The sequence below is a fragment of the Neofelis nebulosa genome, chromosome 11, assembly GCF_028018385.1.
Source record: "Neofelis nebulosa isolate mNeoNeb1 chromosome 11, mNeoNeb1.pri, whole genome shotgun sequence".
NCBI classification, from domain to species: domain Eukaryota; kingdom Metazoa; phylum Chordata; class Mammalia; order Carnivora; family Felidae; genus Neofelis; species Neofelis nebulosa.
In genome coordinates this window covers 46,099,312-46,125,020 of record NC_080792.1, presented here as the reverse complement: position 1 = coordinate 46,125,020, position 25,709 = coordinate 46,099,312, and the positions used below count along the sequence as shown (strand labels likewise).

Sequence of the window (25,709 nt, the reverse complement as noted above, 5' to 3'; positions counted from 1 at the left end):
TGCATCTGGCTCTCTGCTGTCAGCGCTGAACCTGATTCAGATCCTCTGTCTCTCACTCTCTCTGCCCTTTCCCTGCTTGCACTCTCTTTCAAAAAATAAATAAAAACACTTACAAAATAAATTAAAAAAATAAAATGTCTGTGCAATTACTTAACGTCTGATTATTGCATGATATGTTAAGTTCTGTAGGGACTGGGTCCATGATTATACTTGCGTATCACTGTAGCCCCCAATCATCTAGTATCAAACAAAGGTACTCAAGAATATTTACTAAATGAAAAAGTTACTTTGAAATACAAGCAGCATTTCAAATTCGATTAGGGACCAATATTTTTGTGGTAACTTTCATAATGATTTTTATTGTCAACACTGCTTAATTCTCTACATTCCTCATCTCCATTTGGAAGTCTATCAGATATTTCAAACCTGAAATCTACAACACCGAATCCCTGGTATCTCCACTACAACTGCTCACCCAAATCCCTTTACCCAGGAGTCTCAGTTGATTGCAATTCCCTCATTCCAGTTGCTCTGCTGAAAACCATGGAGTCATCCCTTAGACCTCTCTTATTCTCATCCTCTGCCCCCCACATTCAATTTTTAGATATCCTTTAGACTCTACCTCTAAAATATACCTACAATTTTACCATTTCTACCACCTCCCCCTCTGTTACCACCCTGGTACGAGCCACCATCACAACTCTCATGTTGATTACTGCAACAGCCTCCTAACTGGATGCCATGTTTTGATCCATGCTCCTCTATCATAAATTTTCCACACAGGAAACAGAATGAACTTATTAAAACATGGCTGTTCACTCTTCTGCTCAAAATCCTCCAAGAGCTTCCAATTTCAAGGAAAAAAACTAAAGTCCTTACAACAGTTTACAAGATAGGATTTGTCCATACAACTTCCTCACCTTTTCCTGTCCTAGCCATAAGCTTCATGTTGTTCCTTGAACAAGCCAGGCCGAGTTTCACTTCAGGACCTTTCCACTGTTTGTTTTCCTGCCTAAAACATTCTTTGTCAAATCTTTGCTCAAATGTCACTTTCTCAATGAGGTCCTCCTGACCACTCTGCCTCATACTGCAAATTCCATCCTCCACCTCCAGCATTCCTAACGCATCTCTCCCTGCCCTGTGTTTTCCTTTTCCATAGTTCTTATTATCTTCTAATAAGCTATATGATTTAATCATTTATTATGCCTGCCTTGCTTGCTAGAATGTAAAACTCAAGAAAATGGGAGTATTTGTCTATTTTGTTAACTGATGTTTCAAAAAATACCTAACTTGCTTGACACATAGTAGCCACTCAATATCTAGTAAATAAATGAACTCTCAAACTTAAATTATTTATTATAAAATTAAAAACAATTCTGACTATAAATTATGTTCTATGTTTCTTTAAAATATAAACATATCACTGCAAAATATAATTTTTAGTTTAATAATCCTTCATCTGTGTAACTATCATTTGTATAATTGTCATTAGTATGGTTCCCCACAAGGAGGCAGTAAAATGACACACAGAAATAGGAGATCTAAAAATAATTATTAAGCAAAACAGGAAACATATGTATAAAATACTGCCAAAAGCTGATTGATGACCAATACATATACAAATGAAAGAGTTGGACTGGTCAACCAAGAATGGATCCAAAACCCTCATCAGTATTATATTTACCTCACTTCCTAGTCCTATGTAAGTCTCACCAAAAATGAGCTCTAAACATAACTGAAACAGTTCACAAAGATCTCCCTGATTCCTCATTCATTCCCATAAGAATCATGGATAGCCTTGAACTGATGCAGGCTTTTAAACTTATTAAATGATTTCCTCAACTTAATAATCTTATCATGTTGTCATGTTATCTTGTCCTTCAAGTAAGAGAGCTAATACAGAATTTAGTCCCACTATAAAATCTGACCAGTTGAACTTTCATAACTAATAATGTCTTCCACTGATTTTCATAGCATGATGATTCTCCAAACTTCCTAAGGAGTTAACCCCCAGAATGACTCACTCACTAACAATATACTCCCCAGTTAGTAACAGGGTCCCCAGAAATTCAACCTTTATTTTATGAAACAGCAAACACCTCCACCATAACAAATAGAACATTAGACTATCTCCACTATGAAAAACTAAGCCCATCTAACCTTAATGAGGTTAATTACTAAACAGTCCAGAATCTTAGAGAGTAATTTCCTTCTTCCCAGACCAGAATTCTCTACAATATACTTCAAAAAACAACTAATCCACTCCCAAAACATGGAAGGATAGGACTCTAAGCCTTTCCTAAGGTTGTAACAATACCATCCGTTAAGAAACAAGAGTGTATGTATTTGTTTAATCTTGAATTTATTATTTTTACATTTATACCAATCTGGATAAATTACAAAACTAATGTGTAATCACTAAGAAACCATGCAAATAAGAAACATTGCTAAAAATTGATATGCATACTTCCAGAAACTTATTAAAAATTCATATATATGTATTTTCAGTTTTTACAAGTAGAATTACACTATTCTCTGATTTCTTTCATTCTTCTTTAGGAATTATTCTTGATCAACATACAATTCAATCTCCGTCAAGAGGGACGAATTCTGGCACAAAAACAGACACATAGACCAATGGAATAGAATAGAAACCCCAGAACTAGACCCACAAACGTATGGCCAACTCATCTTTGACAAAGCAGGAAAGAACATCCAATGGAAAAATGACAGTCTCTAACAAATGGTGCTGGGAGAACTGGACAGCAACATGCAGAAGGTTGAAACTAGACCACTTTCTCACACCATTCACAAAAATAAACTCAAAATGGATAAAGGACCTGAATGTGAGACAGGAAACCATCAAAACCCTAGAGGAGAAAGCAGGAAAAGACCTCTCTGACCTCAGCCATAGCAATCTCTTACTCGACACATCCCCAAAGGCAAGGGAATTAAAAGCAAAAGTGAATTACTGGGACCTTATGAAGATAAAAAACTTCTGCACAGCAAAGGAAACAACCAACAAAACTAAAAGGCAACCAACAGAATGGGAAAAGATATTTGCAAATGACATATCGGACAAAGGGCTAGTATCCAAAATCTATAAAGAGCTCACCAAACTCCACACCCGAAAAACAAATAACCCACCGAAGAAATGGGCAGAAAACATGAATAGACACTTCTCTAAAGAAGACATCCGGATGGCCAACAGGCACATGAAAAGATGTTCAATGTCGCTCCTTATCAGGGAAATACAAATCAAAACCACACTCAGATATCACCTCACGCCAGTCAGAGTGGCCAAAATGAACAAATTAGGAGACTATAGATGCTGGAGAGGATGTGGAGAAACGGGAACCCTCTTGCACTGTTGGTGGGAATGCAAATTGGTGCAGCCGCTCTGGAAAGCAGTGTGGAGGTTCCTCAGAAAATTAAAAATAGACCTACCCTATGAGCCAGCAATAGCACTGGTAGGAATTTACCCAAGGGATACAGGAGTACTGATGCATAGGGGCACTTGTACCCCAATGTTTATAGCAGCACTCTCAACAATAGCCAAATTATGGAAAGAGCCTGAATGTCCATCAACTGATGAATGGATAAAGAAATTGTGGTTTATAGACACAATGGAATACTACGTGGCAATGAGAAAGAATGAAATATGGCCTTTTGTAGCAACGTGGATGGAACTGGAGAGTGTGATGCTAAGTGAAATAAGCCATACAGAGAAAGACAGATACCATATGGTTTCACTCTTATGTGGATCCTGAGAAACTTAACAGAAACCCATGGGGGAGGGGAAGAAAAAAAAAAAAAAAGAGGTTAGAGTGGGAGAGAACCAAAGCGTAAGAGACTGTTAAAAACTGAGAACAAACTGAGGGTTGATGGGGGGTGGGAGGGAGGGGAGGGTGGGTGATGGGTATTGAGGAGGGCACCTTTTGGGATGAGCACTGGGTGTTGTATGGAAACCAAATTGACAATAAATTTCATATATTAAAAAAATAAATAAATAACAAGAGAGTAAAAAAATACTTCATATTTATTGCTGCTATGTCCATGACCCAAATTTTCAAAACAGAAATTTGGTTTGTATTTGTAATAAAAGATTCTTCCCAGAAAAAAAAAAAAGAGGGACGAATTCAACTATATAAGCCATATATCCATATATATACACATATATATATATACACACATATATATACACACACACATATACATATATACACATATACATATATATACACATATACATATATACACATAAATTTATTTTATATTTTATTTTAATCTTTATTTTATTTTACATTTTATGTGTGTGTGTATATATATATATATATATATATATATATACACACACACATTTATTTTTTTCTTGAAAGAGAGAGACAGCACAAGTGACCGAGGGGCAGAAAGAACAAAAGAGAGACAGAAAATCCCAGGAGGGGCAGAGAAAGAGAGAGAGGAAAGCAGGGCTCACCCAAAGCAGGATTCATACTCCCCCGAAGCAGGGCATGAGCTCACCTGATGTGGGACTTGAACTCACGAACTATGAGATCATGACCCGAGCTGAAGTCAGATGCTTAACAACTGAGCCACACAGGTACCCCATAAGCTATATTTTTACCTACTCCCAATACTGACACTAGCTCCCTAGTTTGTTTTTATTTTGCCAGTATAAACAATGCTTAAATTAAGAGCCCTGTACAAATACTTTTCTGTACTTATTCCATGTAAATAAGAGTGAATTACTTAATTTCCAACATTTAGGTTCTTTTCTTTCTTAATTATACGGCAAAGAAATGTTTCTCCTTAGAGAAGTGAGCTAGATACATTGTTTTCAATTATGATGAAGAGACAATCTTTAAATCCCTTACTTAGTACATACGGAAGCCACTTTTACTGATTTAACAATACAGTTCTGCCAAAAAAATGTATTTATGCACATATACACACAAATATTTATATTCCTCACAGCAAGATATAGCCAATTGCTATACATATCTGGACTCAACTAGACAGTGCTTGAATTTCATATATACTATCCAGCAAAGAGTTAACATGATTTTTGCTAAGATTCTGAAATGACAGGATAGGCAATAATATTCGCAAAATACTCCCTATACTAATCCAGAGAACGTGCTTCCATAATTCAGTTCTCCACAAAATACAGGGTCACCTCCTTTGTGAAACGTTTCCTAACACTCAACAGCAAAACTTATCACTTCTACTATGGAAAATGTACCTTAAATGTCCAGTACTTCTTTTTTTTTTTTTAAATGTCCAGTACTTCTAAAATAACATATATTACACTGTAGTATTACCATCGGTTGAGAGTTGTCTTTAATTTCATTTACAGAACTTTTTGGCACATAAAAGATTTTAAATATTTTTAAAAGGATGAAATTAAGTATCTTCTTTATAGTTTCCTCCTTTGTTTTTATTCTCAATGAAGTCTTCCCCACCTCAAAATCAGATATATAATTGACGTCTTTATACTAAATCTCATACAAATACAAAATTAAAAAGACATTTCACTTGTGGTCGTGCTTGTTTTTAATACTAAAATGTTTTAATTAGACGCTTCTTATTGTGCAGCACCATATTATGCACAAGAGGAAGACTTGGAAACTAGCTGTAGCAGGTGAGTAAATCACAGATGACCACAACATTTCTGAGTAAAAGAACTCAGTGTTTATGCTACTCACTTGAGATAGGAAGTATAAAAATTCAAGCTTGTGGGCTTTTTTTCTTTTAGCAGCAGGAAACAACAGAGGGTGAGCTGAGGGAAATGGAGTCTTGCCCACACTGTGTTGGGAGACCTGTGGAATATCCAAATGGATAGGTCTACTGGAAGATGTATTCGTGTTTCCCACTCAGGCAAGAAGATACATATTTGGAAGTCATCGATGTATACATGGAACCTAAAGTCAGGAATGTAAGAAACCAGAAGTATGGATGAAATCTCCCCAAAAGAGTATATATGGTAAAGAGATGTTCAAGAACAGAATGTCAACATTTGATGGGAATGTTAAAGAAGCTGAATAGCTAGAAAGGTAAAATTAAAAAAAAAACTATCACAAAGTCAAACAACAAAAGTTTCAAAAGAGAAAAAAGTCAGTATCATAATGACTAAACACACATTATGTTTATCAAACAGTCAAAAATAAAAATTCTTCAAATGATGTCAATATTTAAGAAAGTTCTTTCCATACTTCTAAATAAGAATTTAAACACTTTCACTATTTTTTTAAAGTTTATTTTGAAAGACAGAGAGAGGAGGGGCAGAGAGAGAGGGAGAGAAACAATCCCAGGAACTCACGAACCGGAGCCGAAACCAAGAGTTGGACACTTAACCGACTGAGCCACCCAGGTGCCCCGTAAACACTTTCATTTTTAAAAAATGTAACTAAAAAAATAAAACAGTGTGCTATGGCAAGGTTCTACATGCATAGAAAAAAGGAAAAGCATGTGTTTATATCGGCTTTTCTTTGCATAAAAAGGTGTAAGATAGAGATGAGAGTAGAATTTTGTATGACTTTTTGTAGTTTTTGATGTTCTAACCACATCAAAGTATCACCTATGCTAAAAGTTAAAGTAAAATTTACACATGATGTACACTCTGCTCACATGTAAGATGTTCCACAGCTCTGACCACACGTTCCTTCACTTCGGGTGGGTCAAACCTGTAAGCAATGAATTCTGGAATACCGAATTTCAGCCAATGAATTACCATAGCACACAGATGCTCTGCCAGCACAATCACCGCATCTGAAGACTCTATGTGACCACTTTTCCTGAAGCATGTGGAATGAAAGGTTCAGCAAGTGCTGCCTGAGGGCTGCTGAGAACATTGAGTGTGCCTCACCAAAAAAAAAGGCAACTTAGGAAATACGAAATGTAAGACGACTGTACTTACTCTAAATCAATTTTCATTAATAGTCCAGACTTTTATTCTTTGTACAGAATACCTGACAAACAAAAGGTATCTTTAAAAAGCTTAATATTCAAGAAGTACATCTAGTTAAATTAGGAATTTTAAAAAACTTAATACTCATAATGAATTCACTGAAAAGCAAGATAAGTAATTCCTAACAGCCTTCAACCTTCTTTTAAAATTAACAGACATGCTGATATACTCAATCTCAGTGAATGTCAAGGCAGGTCAAGTCTCCACTCTCTCCCTTACCCTTCATATGTATTGAGTGATTGAATCCTGCCAGTCTTACTTCAAATACTCCTGAATCTGACTTTTCTTCCAATTTATACTTTCTAGCTGTGTACTACCTTCATCTTCATCATCACTATTTCCTGTGTAGCTCCCTCCATGCTGGACACCATGAATTGTTTTATTTAATCCTCACAACAACATTATAGAATAAGGATTATCTTCCTCGTATCGCAAAAATGGTTTGTGGTCTACAACATCAAATGAAGTTGCCAGTACAGGAATAGGAATGTTTTCCTAAATTTTGTATATCCCCAGAATGTCACCGGATACTTCATTTAAAAAGCATGGAAATATAAGGTCTTCAATTCTTAGATGCACAGTAGAATCACCTAAGAAGCTTTTAAAATATGCAGCCAAGGCAGAGAAACACAAGACTATGGTTGTCCAGGTTCTTTCCATCTCTAAAACTTTCAATACTGCAGAAATATTTCCAAACTGTATGCCTTAAAATGAACTACAATAAAAAGATTCTTGTCTCCCCCAAGTTTTTCCCCAATAAAAATTAACAAAAACTTTCCTTGATTTAAAGTTTTCTCTCATAAGTCTTTCCTAAAACTGATGGTGCCCACCACTTCATATGTACTAAAACCGGCAGACGACAAAAATAAGTGAACAATAACTAACATTAGGCTAATAGTTAAAAATGGAATTTCTTCGAAGTACATTTGAGAAGGAAAGCAAAGACTTACACATAGCACATATGTGTACATAGCACAGTCATATTTTCTACTGACAAAATGTTCCTGGTCCACACGATGAAAATAATTATGTCAATGGTTTATGCTATTTCAGAAAGTAAAAACCAACATGAGAAGTAATATTCAAATGATGCCTCCAAGGTTTACCAAGGTAAATAGGGCCCCTCATATACTAAAGAAGCCAGAGTAGTGTATATTCTCAATTATGTCAGCTTTTTATAAATATTCAGTCTCTTTCCACCCCACGCCTGCTGTCTGGTTACGTTGCTTGTATGTATGTCTGCCTACAGAATCTATTCTCCCATTTCTGACTTGCTGTTTCCCAGCTATGGGCTTAAAATTAAAGATCCAAACTTATTAAAATATGTATAAGGTTAAGAATAAATAGCTTCTGTTACAAACTTATAATGCTTTTGTCATAAGAAAAGAATACAGGGGTGCCTGGGTGGCTCAGTCGGTTAAGTGTCTGACTTCGCTCATGTCATCATCTTGTGGTTTGTGAGTTCGAGCCCCGTGTCGGGCTCTGTGCTGACAGCTCGGAGCCTGGAACCTGCTTCAGATTCTGTGTCTCCTTTTCTCTCTGCCCCTCCCCCACTTGTGCTCTGTCTCTATCAAAAACAAATAAATGTAAAAAAATTTTAAAGAAAAGAATACATAGGGCCCAACAAAAAGTAAAATACCTAAGTCATAGTGCACTGGCTTTATAATTTATATTTCTCCTTGTAAATCTTTTTACATTTATTTCTGGTTTTTGAATTCCTGACTTTCTTTCAAACAGGAGAAGTTTGCTAGATGGAGACTAGTCCTAGATACATGACTAGTACTATAAATACATAATTCTTCTTTTGGGGGGACATAAAAAACCTGAAAGTTGAACCTATATATAATTATAAGCACATTTCCAATTCCAACAACTAGTTAATGAAGTAAAGTGAAAAACTCCATTCTGGAAAACTTTTTTACCCCAAAACATACAGCTTTTTTTCTGAGTCAAAATTTCTCAGACTAGTATTCTCTCTTTTGTCAGACTGGTTGTATTCATTATTTTTCTATTATTCTGGTTTTCCCAAATTTACCTTACTTCCTATTTCACCTCCAATCCAATTACTTACCTTTTAGCTGATTTTTTCCCTCTCTCTAGCCCCACTTTTCTTTACTACCTCAAGTCTCTCTTATTAATACCTCCTACTATGAGAATATATTTATTTCTATTTTTTCAAAAACTCCTCCTCCTTTGTTAACTCAACTTCTCAAGCAATTTGGCTTTCAAAATACTTGATTTTTTTATGAAAATTTGACCATGTATTTTAAATTAAACTTTGACCAATATTAGGAGGCAAAAATTTTATTTCAAAATATACAAATGATAGCATTTCTTTTTTTTTTATTTTTTTTAAGTATTTTTTTAATTTTTGTTTTAATGTTTATTTATGTTTGAGACAGAGAGAGACAGAGCGTGAACAGGGGAGGAGCAGACAGATAGACACAGAATCAGAAGCAGACTGCAGGCTCTGAGCTGTCAGCACAGAGCCCAACACGGGGCTCAAACTCACAAACTGCAAGATCATGACCTGAGCTGAAGTCAGACACTTAACTGACTGAGCCACCCAGGCGCCCCTACAAATGGTAGTATTTCCATGTGTTAGTAAAAGAGGATATAAAATGGTGACTCCATATTAAAGGAGTGAAATAATGGTAGATGGTTAGGAATGAAATGTGTCTCTTTCCTTTGTGATGGTTCCTAACCAGGTGGTGTCAAATAACATAATATTGTCCCTGAACACAATGGTAATGATTTTTATTGTCCTATTTAATCTATAAGGAAAAATGAAAATTCTATAAAAAAACAAATGCAAAAATGCACTTAAGAGTTTATAACTTAACAGGTGACAACAGAACAGTAAATTCTAAGAGATTTTGTTGTACCATAATGCATTTCTATGGTAAGCTCACTTTTACCACATTGGTATCTCAAGAATCAAAGAGTTTCCTCAAGAAGGGCAAAAGATGAGTGACTGAATCTCAAGATACATGATCTGACCAAATATTTTTATGTTTTATTTTTATAGTAGCTAGAGAGTATATGGGACATATGCAAGAGGCTGTAATGTTTAAGACTTTAAGACATTTCCACATTTTATGGAGACAATATTTCAAATCAAGACAAACTGACAAAATCCACAGTTTGCACTGGATCATAAGTTGCAAAAAGAATTGCAATTGGTGGGTAGAAGGGAAGTAGAAGGGATACAGAAACAGCAGAGGACATTTTGCAAACTACCACTTCCCAACCACCCACAAGATTCTAGTAAGACTATCTAAAGAGAAATGTCCCCCCTTCCACCCTCAATACCCTGAAACTTGAATCCCTGCCATAATTGTTGTCAGTGATGAGAACATGTTGAGAATCTGTCCTATCTTCAGATGTGCTAGAACAGGGAAACAAGGTTAAGAATTACTTAATTACAGGTCACCATGATGATGATAAGCTAAATTCTTAACCTGCCACTTTAACCAATCATTTAGTCCCTAAACTATAAGCAGACCCAGTCACATAACATTTTTTAAAAATTAATACCTAATTATAAGAATAATGCTAGACCAAAAAAAAAAAATATGAAAATGATCACTGCATTCATTTCCATAACAACATAAGAAAATAATCAAGACATCTCAAGTTATAAAATTCAGATTCAAGCTCTGTGAAGACCTGGATGAATCCTACACTGATACACCAACAAGAGCAAATGCAAGATTTTATTTCCATTCCATCCTAGTAGCAACAAGACATGGTACCATAATGCACAAACTACTTTCAGTAAAGCCTGTGTTCAAATCCCATGCTACCGTTTACCAACTATGAGTCCCTTGGCATGTTAATTAACCTATCTGAGACTGTTTCCTCAGCTGTAGAATGGGACTAATATCCAAAAGCCTTCTGAAGATGAAATAAAAGTTCTGAAGGACTCAATGCATAGTAGTCATTCTGCAAGTGTCTGTTCTCTCTCCAAACAGTTATATTTGAGTAGCCATAAAAGTAACTAATATTCTATTAGTTATTCTATGGACAGCAAAACAGAATTCTAATTCTAATTCTATTCTAATTCAATTCTAATACTTAAAGGACTTATCTAAGGTAATGATAAACTAGGACATTCAAACAACTCCACTGAGAACAATGAAAAAAAACTGGAAAGATACTTTAAAAATATGTTTGAAGATATAGAAGAGCAGACAAGGTAGTAAAAAATGATCAGGCCAAGTTCAGAAAAAGAAAGGAAATCCCCAGAGAAGTGGGCCCAAACTTAGGAGGGGTTCATTTGCCACAGGCACGTTCGCAATCTACAAAGCCAACTGATAATTTCCTAAAAATGATAAAAGATAGCAATTCACAGATTTCAGAAATCTCAACACACAGCAAGCAGGATAAATAAAAGAAATCCACACCTACAGATAGGACAGTAAAACTTCAGAAAACTCCAGATGAAGCAAAAAATCTTCAACACAGAGAAAATAGATTCCCTTCAAAATAGTAACACTAACAACTAAATTTCCAATACATACAAGCCAGAAAACAATAACCTGTCCTGGCAAAAACACTGTTTAAAAATGATGGGGAAATTGAAATAAAGGCATTTTCAAACAACAACAAACCTGAAGGTATTTGTCGCCAGCAAACCAGTCCAAATGAAAATACTAAAATATGTGCTTTAGGGAGGAAAAAGAGAATGATCAGAGAAAAAAGGTTGTAAATGAAGGGAGAAATAAAAAGTATGAGAAATGGTAACGATGATAACTCTAATGAATACTAACTAAAAATAAAAACAGTAGTAAGAATCACTTGTGAGTAATCATGTAGAGATTTAAAGTGCATGACAACAATGAATGAGTCATGAGGAATGAACAGAAATAAAACATCCAAGGGTCCGTGATCTGGGATGCACACTACAAGCTGTATAGTAACCACTGAAGGAATATTAAGTATATATATGTATGATTTCCAACTTAGAAGAGAAAAAAAGGAATAAAAAAAAATAATTAGAAGACAAAAGAAAAGAAAAAAAGGAATATACAACAAAGGAGACAAACAGAAAGTACACTGAATGATGACAGCTTTGAACTCAGAAACGTGAGTGATCACATTCAATATAAACGGATGGATTTAATGTTCCAAATTAAAAGATTGCTAGACTGAACCATTTTTTAAAATCTACATGCCATTCATAAAACACATTATCTCTAACACAAGGGAATGGAAAGGTGAAGATACTATGCAAACACTAAAGAAAACCAACTGAGCTACATGAATCTCAGATAAGCAGACATTAAGGCAAGATGCATTATTAGACATAAAGAAGGAAATTATTTCATAATGATATGTTACAAAGAACCGCAGAGCTGTAACATTTTAAAATATATATGCACTTGCTAACAATGACTCAAAATGTTGTGTTAAACAAAAACTTGGAAGAGTTACAAAGAAAAAAGAACAATCCACAATTATACATTTTAAGCATACATCTCTCAATAACTGATAGAATAAACGAAGTATCAGAAAAGTTAAAAAAAACAATATCACTAAGGCTATAGAAGATTCAAACAAGATCACCACATTTGACCCAGTAAACATATACAGGCCTCTGCATTCAGGGACAAAGGACCACACATTCTTTTTAACTACACATGGAGCACTTACAAAAACTGACCATACACTGCACCATAAAACAAATCTCAAAGAATTCCAGAGAACTAAATCATACAAAATGTTACATAACCACAATGCAACAAAGCCAGAAATCATTAATAAAAAGAAAATGATAAAATGCCCATATGTCTCAAAACTAAAAAAATGTGTTTGTCAACCCATGTTTAAAGAAGAAATAACACTGGAAATTAGAAGATATTTAAACCGAATAAATATGAATATACTACATATTCACACTATTAGAGAGAAATGTATGCCCTTAAATGCATATTATTAGCATTAAAAAATGAAAACTGATGAAGTAGGCATTCACCTCAAAACTCAGAAATAAGAAAAACAAAATACAGCAAAAGTAAAAGGAAATAAAGATCAGAAATTAATCATAATCAAAAATATACAAAAGAGCAACAGTTCACAAAATGTGGTTCTCCAGACTCTTTTAGCGTCTAAAAGGTCAAAACGATTTCCATAACAATATTTTTATGCTATGCTGATATTTACAACAATGGTGCAAAAGTAAAAAAGTGGACGTAACTGCAAGAGCCTTAGCATGAATCAAGGCACCAAAGTCTACAGTAAATCATTGTATTATTGATTACCACAGATTAACAGTTAAAATAAAAAAGAAAAAGTCATTTTCACTTAAGAATGTCCTTGATGAAGAAGTAAAAAGTACTCATTTATTAAATTCTCCATGTCAGTTAAATATTCTGTGACAAAATGAAAAAATAATAAATATATCTGCTGCAAATCAAAGTAAGATAAAAGCACCCTATCACTGAGTTGCTTGCTGATACAGGCATTTTCATGGAATACCATTTTTACTTGAAAGAAAAACTGCTGGACGTTTAAACAATAGTTATCCAGGCTTGGTATCTGGCAGACATTTGCTCAAAAATCAACACAGTGAGCCTGGAAAGCAACTGACAGCATTTGCTGCCAATGATAAACTCGACTTTTCAAGCAAGAAATGAGAACTTGGTGGGGCGCCTGAGTGGCTCAGTCAGTTAGGCGTCTGACTTCAGCTCAGGTCATGATCTCACAGCTCGTGGATTCGAGACCTGTGTCGGGCTTTGCGCTGACGGCTCAGAGCCTGGAGCCTACTTCGGATTCTGTGTCTCCCTCTCTCTGTCCCTCCCCTGCTCATGCTCTCTCTCTCTCTCAAAAATAAACATTTTATTTATTTTTTTTATTTTTTTACATTTATTTATTTTTGAGAGACAGAGCACAAGTGGGGGAGGGGCAGAGAGAGAGGGAAACACAGAATCCGAAGCAGGCTCCAGGCTCTGAGCCATCAGCACAGAGCCCGACAAGGGTCTTGAACTCACGGACTGTGAGATCATGACCTGAGCTGAAGATGGACGCTCAACCAACTGAGCCACCCAGGCCCTCCAAAAATAAATAAACATTAAAAAAAAATTAAAACAAAAAAAGAAATGGGAATTTGGCAAACTTGTATCTACTGTCTTCAGTTTGACAGCTTCCCAATGCTTACTTTTTTTTTTTTTTTAATTTTTTTTTTTTAATGTTTATTTATTTTTGAGACAGAGAGAGACACAGCATGAACAGGGGAGGGGCAGAGAGAGGGAGACACAGAATCGGAAGCAAGCTCCAGGCTCTGAGCATCAGCCCAGAGCGCGACGCGGGGCTCGAACTCGCGGACCGCAAGATCGTGACCTGAGCTGAAGTCGGATGCTTAACCGACTGAGCCACCCAGGCGCCCCCCAATGCTTACTTTTTTTTTTTTTCAACGTTTTTTATTTATTTTTGGGACAGAGAGAGACAGAGCATGAACGGGGGAGGGGCAGAGAGAGAGGGAGACACAGAATCGGAAACAGGCTCCAGGCTCCGAGCCATCAGCCCAGAGCCTGACGCGGGGCTCGAACTCACGGCCCGCGAGATCGTGACCTGGCTGAAGTCGGACGCTTAACTGACTGCGCCACCCAGGCGCCCCATCCCCAATGCTTACTTTTGATGAGACTGGTGGAGATATCAAATGTGGGTTTTGGTATCATATAATATGTCAATATTTAGAAGTTGTACATAACTCAGTGCACTTACATTTTCCAAATGACCAAAGCATATTACAAAATTATGCATGATTAGAAGATACATCCAAAATGCAAAATGCAGGGCAGACCCATAACTTTAATGTACCAGAATAAGAAAATTCTATTGATATGGTTTCAGATTCCATACTGCAAACAACCTTTAGAAAAAACACTTGTTGAGATCCTCCATACTATCAAAGAAGATTATTGTACAACAATCTGAAAAGGCTATTAAAACAGTCTTCCCTTTTCTGATTCTGTATCTGAGTGAGAGATTAAATTTTATTTTATTTCAACCAAAACATATTACACTAGATGGAATTCAGAAATAGGTAAGAGGGGTGTCTGGGTGGCTCACTCAGTTAAGCATCAGACTCTTGATCTCGGCTCAGGTCATAATCTCACAGCTTTGTGAGTTCGAGCCCCGCATCGGGCTCTGTACTGGTGGTATGGAGCCTGCTTGGAATACTCTCTCTCCCTCTCTGCCTCTCCACAGAGAGTGCACGTGATCTCTCTCTCTCTCTCTCTCAAAATAAACATTTAAAAAAAACTTAAAAAAAAAGTAGTGAAGAGAATACAGCTATTTTCTGTTAAGTCAAACATTTAAAAGAAATTTGCAATATTATTAAACAATGCTATTCATAGCTCACTAAATCTGTTCTAAAAGATATAGTTATTTTTCCTTTAAAGAATGTTATTTGTATTAACATGCAGTGGGTTTATTATTATTCAATTTAAATGAACTCCTAAAATTAAAAATGTTTCTGTCTTGGGGCACTTGGGTAACTCAGCAGGTTAAGCGTCCCACTCTTGATTTCAGCTCAGGTCATGATCTCATACTTTATGAGACCAAGCCCCACATCGGGCTCCCAGCTATCAGTACAAAGCCTGCTTGGGATTCTCTCTCTCTCTCCCTCTTTCTGCCCCTACTCTACTTGCTCTTTCTCACACATGCACATGCGCGCGTGCTCTCTCTCTCTCTCTCTCTCAAAATAAATAAATAAATGTTAAAAAAAAAAAAATTCCTGGGCTGCGCAGGTGGCTCAGTCGATTAAGCACCTGACTTTGGCTCAGCTCATAATCTAGTGTTTCATGAGTCTGAGCCCCACATCCAGCTCTGTGCTGACAGCTCAGAGCCTGGAGCCTGCTTCGGATTCTGTGTCTCCCTCTCTCTCTCTGCCCCTCCCCCGCTCACATTCTGTCTCTCTCTCAAAAATAAAATAAAACATAAAAAATTTTTTAATTTCTGTCTTAATTAAAAAACTGAGGAAAATTTACAAATATATCAACATATATAACCTATATAAAGTTCTTCAGAGTCCTCAATAATTTTTAAGTATAATGGGATTGAGAACAAAAAAGTGATTCTTTGAAAAGACTTAAAAACAAAAAAAAGGGTGGGGCGCCTGGGTGGCGCAGTCGGTTAAGCGTCCGACTTCAGCCAGGTCATGATCTCGCGGTCCGTGAGTTCGAGCCCCGCGTCAGGCTCTGGGCTGATGGCTCGGAGCCTGGAGCCTGTTTCCGATTCTGTGTCTCCCTCTCTCTCTCTGCCCCTCCCCCGTTCATGCTCTGTCTCTCTGTCCCAAAAATAAATAAAAAATGTTGAAAAAAAATTTAAAAAAAAAAACAAAAAAAAGGGTAAAAACAACTGGCAAGTGTGACCAAAAACATTTTAAAAGAGAAAGCATTAATAAGTTATGTTAAAAATAAAAAAGAAAATATCACCACAGACCCTGAGGATACTGGAAAGATAAGATTATTTCATGAACTTTATGCCAATAAATTTGAAACTTAGTAAATGCTAAACAGCACAATTTACCAAAATAGGCAACTCATAAAATATGGAAGTTATCAACTGTCCTATAACCAACAAAGAACTTGAGTTAGTAAACAAAAGCTTTCTCGCAAAGAAAACTCCAGATCCAGATGGTTTTTCTAAAGAATTACACCAATCATTTAAGAAACAGTAGCTCTATCATGCAAAATATCCCAGATAAGAAAAAGTAGGAAAATTCTCCAGCTCATTTTATAAAGCCAACATAATCTCAAAATAAAACCCAGACAAATGCATTATAAGAAAGGAAAATTAAAGATCAATTACACTCAAGAACAAAGACATAAAAATCTTGATCAAAATTTTAACAAACTGGATACAGCAATTTTTTTTAAGAGACCAGGACCAAACCAAACCAAACCAAAGACCATTATTACCAAGTGGGTCATGAAAAGCAGGTTAATTACAAGAAGGCAAGATTTACTACACATTAAAAAGTAAATCAATGTAATTCACCACATTAACAGATTAAAGAAGAAAAAATTTATGACCATCTCATTAGGTGCAATAAAAGTATTTAATAAAATTTAACATCCATTCAACATATAACTCAGTACAACAGAAACAGAAGGGAACTTCCTTAATCTGATGATAGGCATCTACAAAAAAACTACAGCAAACATCATACTTAATGGTCAAACAGTGAAAGCTTTCCCTTTGTGATCAGGAACAAGATAAGGATGTCCTCTATCACCACTTCTAGTCAGGAATGTAGTGGAGGTCCTAGCCAGAGAAGTAAGGCAAGAGAAAGAAATAAAAGGTGTAAGGATTGGCAAGAAAGAAACAAAACTCATTATTCACAAATATGTTCGTGAATACAGAAAACAGAAGGCATCTACAGAAAAACTGCTAGAAATAAGAACTGAACAAGACTGTGAAATTCAGCATCAATTGCATTTCCATGTAAATAGCAAATGCAGTTAGAAAACTTAAAAAACAAAGACTCTTAAAATAGCCTCAAAAAATACGAAGTGCCTAGCAGTAAGTCCAATGAGAGATATGCAAATCCTCTGCAGAGAAAATCTTAAAACTCCACTGAAAGATATTTAAAGGACAAAATAAATAAAAATACGTGCAACGATCATGATTTGAAAGCCTCAATATTGTAAAGATATAAATTCTCCCCAAATTAATTTAGAGTCAAGGTAATCTCAGTGAAAATCACAACAGGATTATGTTGGAAATGTTGATGTTTAAGCATATATGGAAATGCAAAGGACCAACAGCCAAGGTATTCTTGAAAAACACAAGGAATGGGGCGCCTGGGTGGTGCAGTCGGTTAAGCGTCCGACTTCAGCCAGGTCACGATCTCGCGGTCTGTGAGTTCGAGCCCCACGTCAGGCTCTGGGCTGATGGCTCGGAGCCTGGAGCCTGGAGCCTGTTTCCGATTCTGTGTCTCCCTCTCTCTCTGCCCCTCCCCCGTTCATGCTCTGTCTCTCTCTGTCCCAAAAATAAATAAAAAACGTTGAAAAAAAAAATTAAAAAAAAAAAAAAAGAAAAGAAAAACACAAGGAGTAAGAAGTTTTCTAACATACATCAAGATTTATTAGACTATGACAAGTGTGACAAGATAGTGGACTTTATAAAAACAGACCAATGGGATGGAATAGAGATCCAAGACCCACACATATATGGACACCTGATATATGATATAGGTGGCATAACAAAATAGAGAAAGGTTATTTTGTTTTGTTTTTCCAATAGATAATGCTGGGACAGAGATCTATCCAAATGGAAACAAATGAAATAAAACCCATTCCTCATACCATTCACAAAAATAAATTCTACCTAGCTGGTAATCAAGTCCATAATAATAATCACATAAATTACTTCTGATTCAAAAAGAAATTTATTGATTATCTATTCCTAGTGGAATATATCTTGAGGATGAGCACCTTATTGTTAGTGGCAACCTTGGTATTGTTATACCGAAATTACTTTATATATGTAGTAGCATAAACCAAATAACTATAATAATATCATTAAGGTACCAAGATTTTTAGAATAAAACAGAAAAGATAATACATAAAATCAAAGCTAACTAAAAAACCTTTCCTGAAGGGAAATATCACTAATTCAATACTTTATTTCTTTTTCTAAAAAACGTGTTTACTAGTTCTGTCCACCAAAAATACCTAGAAACAACGAAAACCCAGTAATAATGAATGTCCCAAACATCTAAATTGTGGTCTCTAAATATCAGTTCCCATTGAAAAAGTACTGCTTGAATAAATGGCTGAGGCAGAATAGCTCTGGGGCAGAAATAGTCAGCCTGATAGCTCTCCCAACTCCTAAAAGAAAAGAAGCTATACAAGAATACCGGAATCATGTCAGAAGGACACAAGAGCCAAATGAAGAGGGGATCACTGACCAAAGATGAGATAACTTGAAGTGTCATAAAGAATGACTGCAATGGACTTAAACCCATTAAAAATATAAAAACCTGTACGTTTAGATGACAATAAAAAAAAAAAAAAAAAATCACTGGTCACTTTCACCGATTGCCAGGCGCCAACTGGTTATTCTAAAAACTGATAAGAGGATAGAAACCAGCGTTTATCATGATTCTCATATAGGGACTATTTCAGGATAATCAAATACTTAATGAAAGGAAGTTTTTCTTTTTAAAAGAAGTACAGCTAATAAATGTAAGAGGAACTGTACAATTAGAAATTCATCATTCTGTGATCCCAAAATAAAATAACAGATCTGATCAACAAGCATCAATGACAGCTAAAACCATTAAGGGAATAGTTGATGGAGAACTTTATAATAGATTGATCAGGCTGTACTCATCGATCAATCTTAACATTACTAAAAATGGAACAACCAAAATGTTCCTCCTGATGTGATACAATAGACAATACACAGCACCATCAATGAAATATTCCTAACACAAAACTAAACCTAACCCTCATCAAGCCTCCCTACCCAATTTTCAGTTTGTAGGAAATAAGAGATGAAATGGAAGAACATGTTAAAGGACCATGAGGATACAATCAGCCAAATCCAGAATGTGAGAAGCTACAAAATATGTGACCCAGTTTCTTCAACAAATAAATGGAGAATAAAAAAGATAAACTGATATAGATTAAAAGAGACTTAGGACACATAACAAACCAATGCAACACATGGACCTTGTTTGGATTCTGCGGCAAACAATCACTAAAACATTTGGATGTTTTGGGGAATGCAAGCTGGTGCAGCCACTCTGGAAAACAGTATGGTGGTTCCTCAAAAAACTAAAAATAGAACTACCCTACGACCCAGCAATTGCACTACTAGGCATTTATCCACGGGATACAGGTGTGCTGTTTCGAAGGGACACATGCACCCCCATGTTTATAGCAGCACTATCAACAATAGCCAAAGTATGGAAAGAGCCGAAATGTCCATCGATGGATGAATGGATAAAGAAGAGGTGGTATATATATACAATGGAGTATTACTTGGCAATCAAAAAGAAGGAAATCTTGCCATTTGCAACTACGTGGATGGAACTGGAGGGTATTATGCTAAGTGATATTAGTCAGTCAGAGAAAGACAAAAATCATATGACTTCACTTATATGAGGACTTTAAGAGACAGAACAGATGAATATAAAGGATGGGAAACAAACATAATATAAAAAGAGGGAGGGGGACAAAACAGAAGAGACTCATAAATACGGAAAACAAACAGAAGGTTACTGGAGGGGTTGTGGGAGGGAGGATGGGCTAAATGGGTAAGGGGCACTAAGGAATCTACTCCTGAAATCATTGTTGCACTATATGCTAATTTGGATGTAAATTTTAAAAAATAAAAAATTAAATTAAATAAATTAAGAAAAAAAAACATTTGGATTTTTTAAGATAATCAGTGAAACTTGAAGATAGGCCGGCTATAATAAGAAGTAAGGAATTATGATTAATCTTGTTGGGTGGAACAAGGGTTCTTCTCTGCCATAGATGCATAGTGAAGTATTTACCAGCGAAAGCATAGGATGCCTGGGATTTGCTTTGAAATACTATAAACTTATTCATAAATTATTTGTGCAATTACAAATTAAAATAAATAAATAAATTGGTAGGCAAGTGGGTATGTGGGTGAATGGATGGATGGGTATAACTTTTTCAGGGAGGGAATCAATTCCAGGTGAATTAATTCAAATTAAATATGAAAGCAAAACAATAAAGCTTTTAGAACAAATAGAAGAATACCCTCATGTTCTCAGAGGGCAGGATTTACTAAACAATACTTAAAAATCACTAAACAAAAATGTGTTATACTATACATAACTCTATAAAGATGGTCTACTTTACACTATTTTAAAGGTACTTACTGCTGGTAAAAGAGACTGCATATTTTGATTAGAATCTGCTATTGTAGCAAGGTAGACCAAGTTCGTATGCAACATTTGCTGATACCTATTAAAACAAAACAAATATCAATATTAAAAATAATTTTCTTCCTATCTGCTTAAATACAAATAGCATTCTAATTATTTCTCGAGTTTAATAAAAGATTTATGTTACCTGAACATCAATAGCACTTCAATTTTTCCTAGTTCCTCTGCAAAATAATTCCAAATAATAAATACATTCAAAGATAATAATAAACACAGATCTTACCATTTGCTAGATACTGTTACAGTTGTCTTATATACCTATATATTTTATCTAGTCCTTAAACTAACACTATGAGGTAAAAGTTCTTATTTTCTCCATTTCACAGATGAGGCAACTGAGGTTTAGAAAAGTTAGTAACATGTACAATATTAATGTTGCACAGCTTAGTAAATGGAATTACTGAGAAATGTACTGGCTCTATACATAGTACATGTGCTTTTAAAAAAGACACCTAGAATGAAAGAATGCAACAAAACTGGTATGTTTATTCCCTTCCCTCTGCCATTTTCATGTTGCCAAAAACTTCAAAGCCAAGTACAGGCAACACACTCTGCTAAAAATGTCAAAAAAAGAGGTAGGAACCACACAATTTTTCCTTCTCCTGCAGCAGTGACAAACAGTTTATGCCTGCTACAGTTATACTGCCCATCTATTGGGGCTCAGCATATAGAGAAGACAATGAACAGGTGTCTTCAATTACATATATACATATTCATATATGTATGTATGAGACAAAATAATTATATATATATATATGTATGTATGTATCATATATATGAAACAAAACAACAGGACACCAATACCATTAAGAATTTACTTTTAAAAATACAGCAAATTCTCACTACTGCAATGAAGTGGTTAAACATGTTCATTGTGATCTTGTGATCTTATGAATTGGTTTTGCTAACCTTCGCAAATTAGTAATGATCCAGTTACTAGTGTTTGTCAACCCTCCAAATATAAACTTAAATCCTATACCAAACTGTCATGCTGTTTTAGAATTTTGTTTACTGAGAAACATTAAATACAAGTTAAAATAATAAAAATAAGATAAAAGAACTTTATTCAGCTAAATAAAGTCTTCTAATACAGATCCCAGATGAAGTCATTCTCTAGACGCTATATAAGGAATCCTAGTAAAGTTTTTGCTGCATTATTTTTTTCTATTAGAACTGGTTTCACTACTTTTTTCTTATTAGAGAAAAAAAAACCTTATTTCTCAATTACCTTAAATTTTCCTGACAAGTTTATGCTCTTTATTTTATTTTTTACAAATTTATTGAGGTATAACTAAAATACAAAGAAACACATATTTAATTTGTACAATTTGATGAATTTGGACATATACAAACACCTGTGACTACCATCATCACAAATCAAGATAATAGACATACCCAACACTTCCCAAAGTTCCTTTGTTTCCTTTTGTTCTTGTTATTCTTGCTTAAAAATAATTTAGGCTGTTAACGCTTCTCCTCACATATTACCCTATGTTGCTCAATCAGAAAGCATATAACGTTTGTTATAAGGACCAGAAATGATTAAATTGTACTGATCTATTCACAATGGTTAATTATGTGGTCAAAATTCTTACAACAGCACTAACAGGCACCACTAGCTGGAACTATTTCATTATTCTGTAGAGCTCTTGAATGGAATTTAAGATACAGGGTTCCCAAATCTTGCCATTTTTAATTAGAACATATAACCCATTTCAAAGTCTACTCCATGAAGTTTTTCTTTTCTTCTCTGAGTATTAATATGGCTTTAATATATTCAGATATGAGATTTGCTGACCACCCTGCAAAAATAAAAATAACAAACCTTACTAAGGGACTATGGTTTCCTCTAACTAACCCTTTAAGGAAAAATGTTAGTCATGCTGATTAGTCCTTAACAAGTCAATGTTAAAATACTGTTAAATCTAATCTGCCAAGGTCTTAAAGCCTCATTTGTAAGATAATGAGAGAGTTAAAGTAGATCTCCAAAGTCCCTTATGGTTCTAAATATCTATAAATAGAGCATCTATTATGGAGTACCTTAATTTTTAAGCCATTTCCCCAACCTAAATCTTTTTTTTTTTTTTTTTTTTTTTTTTTTAATTTTTTTTTTCAACGTTTTTTATTTATTTTTGTGACAGAGAGAGACAGAGCATGAACGGGGGAGGGGCAGAGAGAGAGGGAGACACAGAATCGGAAACAGGCTCCAGGCTCCGAGCCATCAGCCCAGAGCCTGACGCGGGGCTCGAACTCACGGACCGTGAGATCGTGACCTGGCTGAAGTCGGACGCTTAACCGACTGCGCCACCCAGGCGCCCCCTAAATCTTTTTAACGTTCAATTTTGAAATCATTTTAAACTTACAGTTTTAAGAATAGTATAAAAAACTCCCAAATATCTTTCTCCCATACTCCCCAATCATTGGAATTTCACATGTCTTCCTCCATATTTAACACACACCAATATACACACACATGCAAGCACACACATACTTTTTTCAAAACTTTCTGAGAATCAATTACAAACATAATACTTCTAACACTTCAGTGTCAACTTCCCCAAAACAAGGAAATTCTCATATACAACCACAGTACAACAAATTAATGTTGATATTAATTAACTGATAATTAATTTATATTAATTAATTAGGACAGTAATATCATCTAATCCACAGAACCCATTCAAATTACTCCAATTGTCCCAATAGCCCTAAATCTTTTTACCTAATATAAGGTATCTTACCAATATTCAGTAGGTTTTCTTTTTTGTAAAACTGCATTATTTTTACAGCATTCATCTAATAAGCTTTTTCTAAGATCATTCAAGACTCAAAGATGAACGGTAATGAAAAGGTAGTATATATACATATTCTCTTACAAGTTTGTGTATATGTCACCCAAAAAGCAATAAACAAATATTCCAGAAGAATTTGGTTTCAGCTGACCCCAATGAAAGGATAATAAAAAGCAGATTCTTCTATAAATACTAAAGAAACATTTTCCTAAACTTCAAACACTATTACATTTATCACTGAATTAGTATCACTTTAATGTACATGCTTATTATCTCTAGAACAGTCTACATTGACAAAAGAAAACTGAGTGCTGATAAGGGCAGATATAAACACTTCAACATTTTACACTGGATGATGGTAACTTCCTACTACACACTCACAGACATTCCAGTACACCCATAATTGTTAACCTATTCCATGAGAGGCAGTTACACTTCCCAAAGATCCACTAAGAACCACTCCACCAATTATCTTGAACAACATAAAATAACCACTGTTAAATTTATTTATGTAATTAAAAAATCCGAGAAAGTCAGATCTCATTTTTAACAAAAAACCTTCACCAAGAAACTATGAAGATAGTATTTATAAGACAATAGAAATACAATTTATAGATTAAAAGTTATCTTCCATACTGGAGATTTAAAACTAAACTCTTTTACATAATGATTATTACAAAATTTTTGCATGAAAACCACTTACAGGACCCTCTGAAAGTTGCACCCATGATAAAATACAAATAAATAAGGACTGATTTAAGTAAATATAGAAGTTGATATAGAAAATGCTCAAGTCAAACACTACCATAGAGCAATAATAATAATAATACATTTAATACATTCTCACACGTATGTTATCAGAATTTAAAGAGGACTTGTGCATATGAGATCCATAAGTGATTTACTAATTTTATTCAGTGTACCATGACTGTGTGTGTGTGTATGTAGATAAAAATACAGCAATATATACAAACATGCTACTGGTGAAAAAATCTTTAGGTGGTGAGAATACAGTATTTGAGATCTCATTTTTATGTTACCTGTGTTTTTTAATTTTCTACAATTCATATGCTGCTTTCATAAAAATAAAGTTATTTTATATTTTAAAAGGTTTCAGGCAAAGTTATCACATCTTAAGGAATTGTTTAATTAAAACTGAACTACCAATTCCCAGATGCCTGTCATTTATTCATTTCCTCTTCATTTTCCTTTTCCTTTTCCCAATGCAAGAAAAAAGAACATTTAAGGTTGAGACAAGGAATTTTTTTCTCTTCACTCACAAGACAACACTAACAAATTGAAAAAGAAAGACTAAAGAACTCTAAGAATGAAATTAAATCTATCAGGAAGAGCAAAGTATAAGACTATCTAAATCAATTTAAGCTCCATCTGCACAAAATACATGAGAAAATGAGCTCTATTCCAATATGCAAAGAAGGGGGAAATTATCATTATACACAAAAAAGCTGAGAACATAAAGAACAAAACAGTATAAACTTTCGCTGACTCAAGTTGGAAAATTTGATTCTAGATCAACACTTCCCATCCATGTCATGTATAGCTGGGTCCTGTAAGAAACTCAATCAGTCCTATACCACAAAATCCCTTGGCTATCTGGCAGTTTAAAAAGCCATACATGAAAATAAGTATTCTAATCAGAACCCGTCAACTTTTATTATCCCATGGCTGATCTGAGGTAGCGAGCTCCTTACTACTGATTACTATCCATAGTTAAACTAAGGAAATAGATCAGCTAATTATTTTTTAAAGAACATTTTGAAATAAGGGCACCTGGCTGGATCAGTCAGAAAAGCATGTGACCCTTGATCCTGGAGTTATAGGTTTCAGCCCCACATTGGGTGTAGAGATTAATTAAAAATAAAATCTTAAAAAAAAGAATATTTGGAAATATAAACAGATATGAAACAACATACATAAAGTAATGAAAATGGTCATATAAAATACAAAACGTACAAGTGACTAGAAAATAAAATACCCTAGTACTCAGACTTAA

At 34.9% G+C, this 25,709-nt stretch overlaps 1 protein-coding gene across 5 annotated transcripts in view; it reads right to left on the bottom strand.

Annotated features, from left to right (window-relative positions):
• Positions 1–25,709, bottom strand: part of SS18 (SS18 subunit of BAF chromatin remodeling complex) — a 90,891-nt gene that overhangs the window by 58,109 nt on the left and 7,073 nt on the right. For 4 of the 5 annotated variants that reach the window (XM_058692464.1, XM_058692467.1, XM_058692468.1 and 1 more), the window contains exon 3: positions 20,838–20,922. In XM_058692464.1, the coding sequence (XP_058548447.1) occupies positions 20,838–20,922 (85 nt within the window). Of the gene's footprint in view, positions 1–20,837; positions 20,923–21,030; positions 21,068–25,709 lie in introns of all 5 variants that reach the window. The other variant, XM_058692466.1, reaches the window with a different exon arrangement.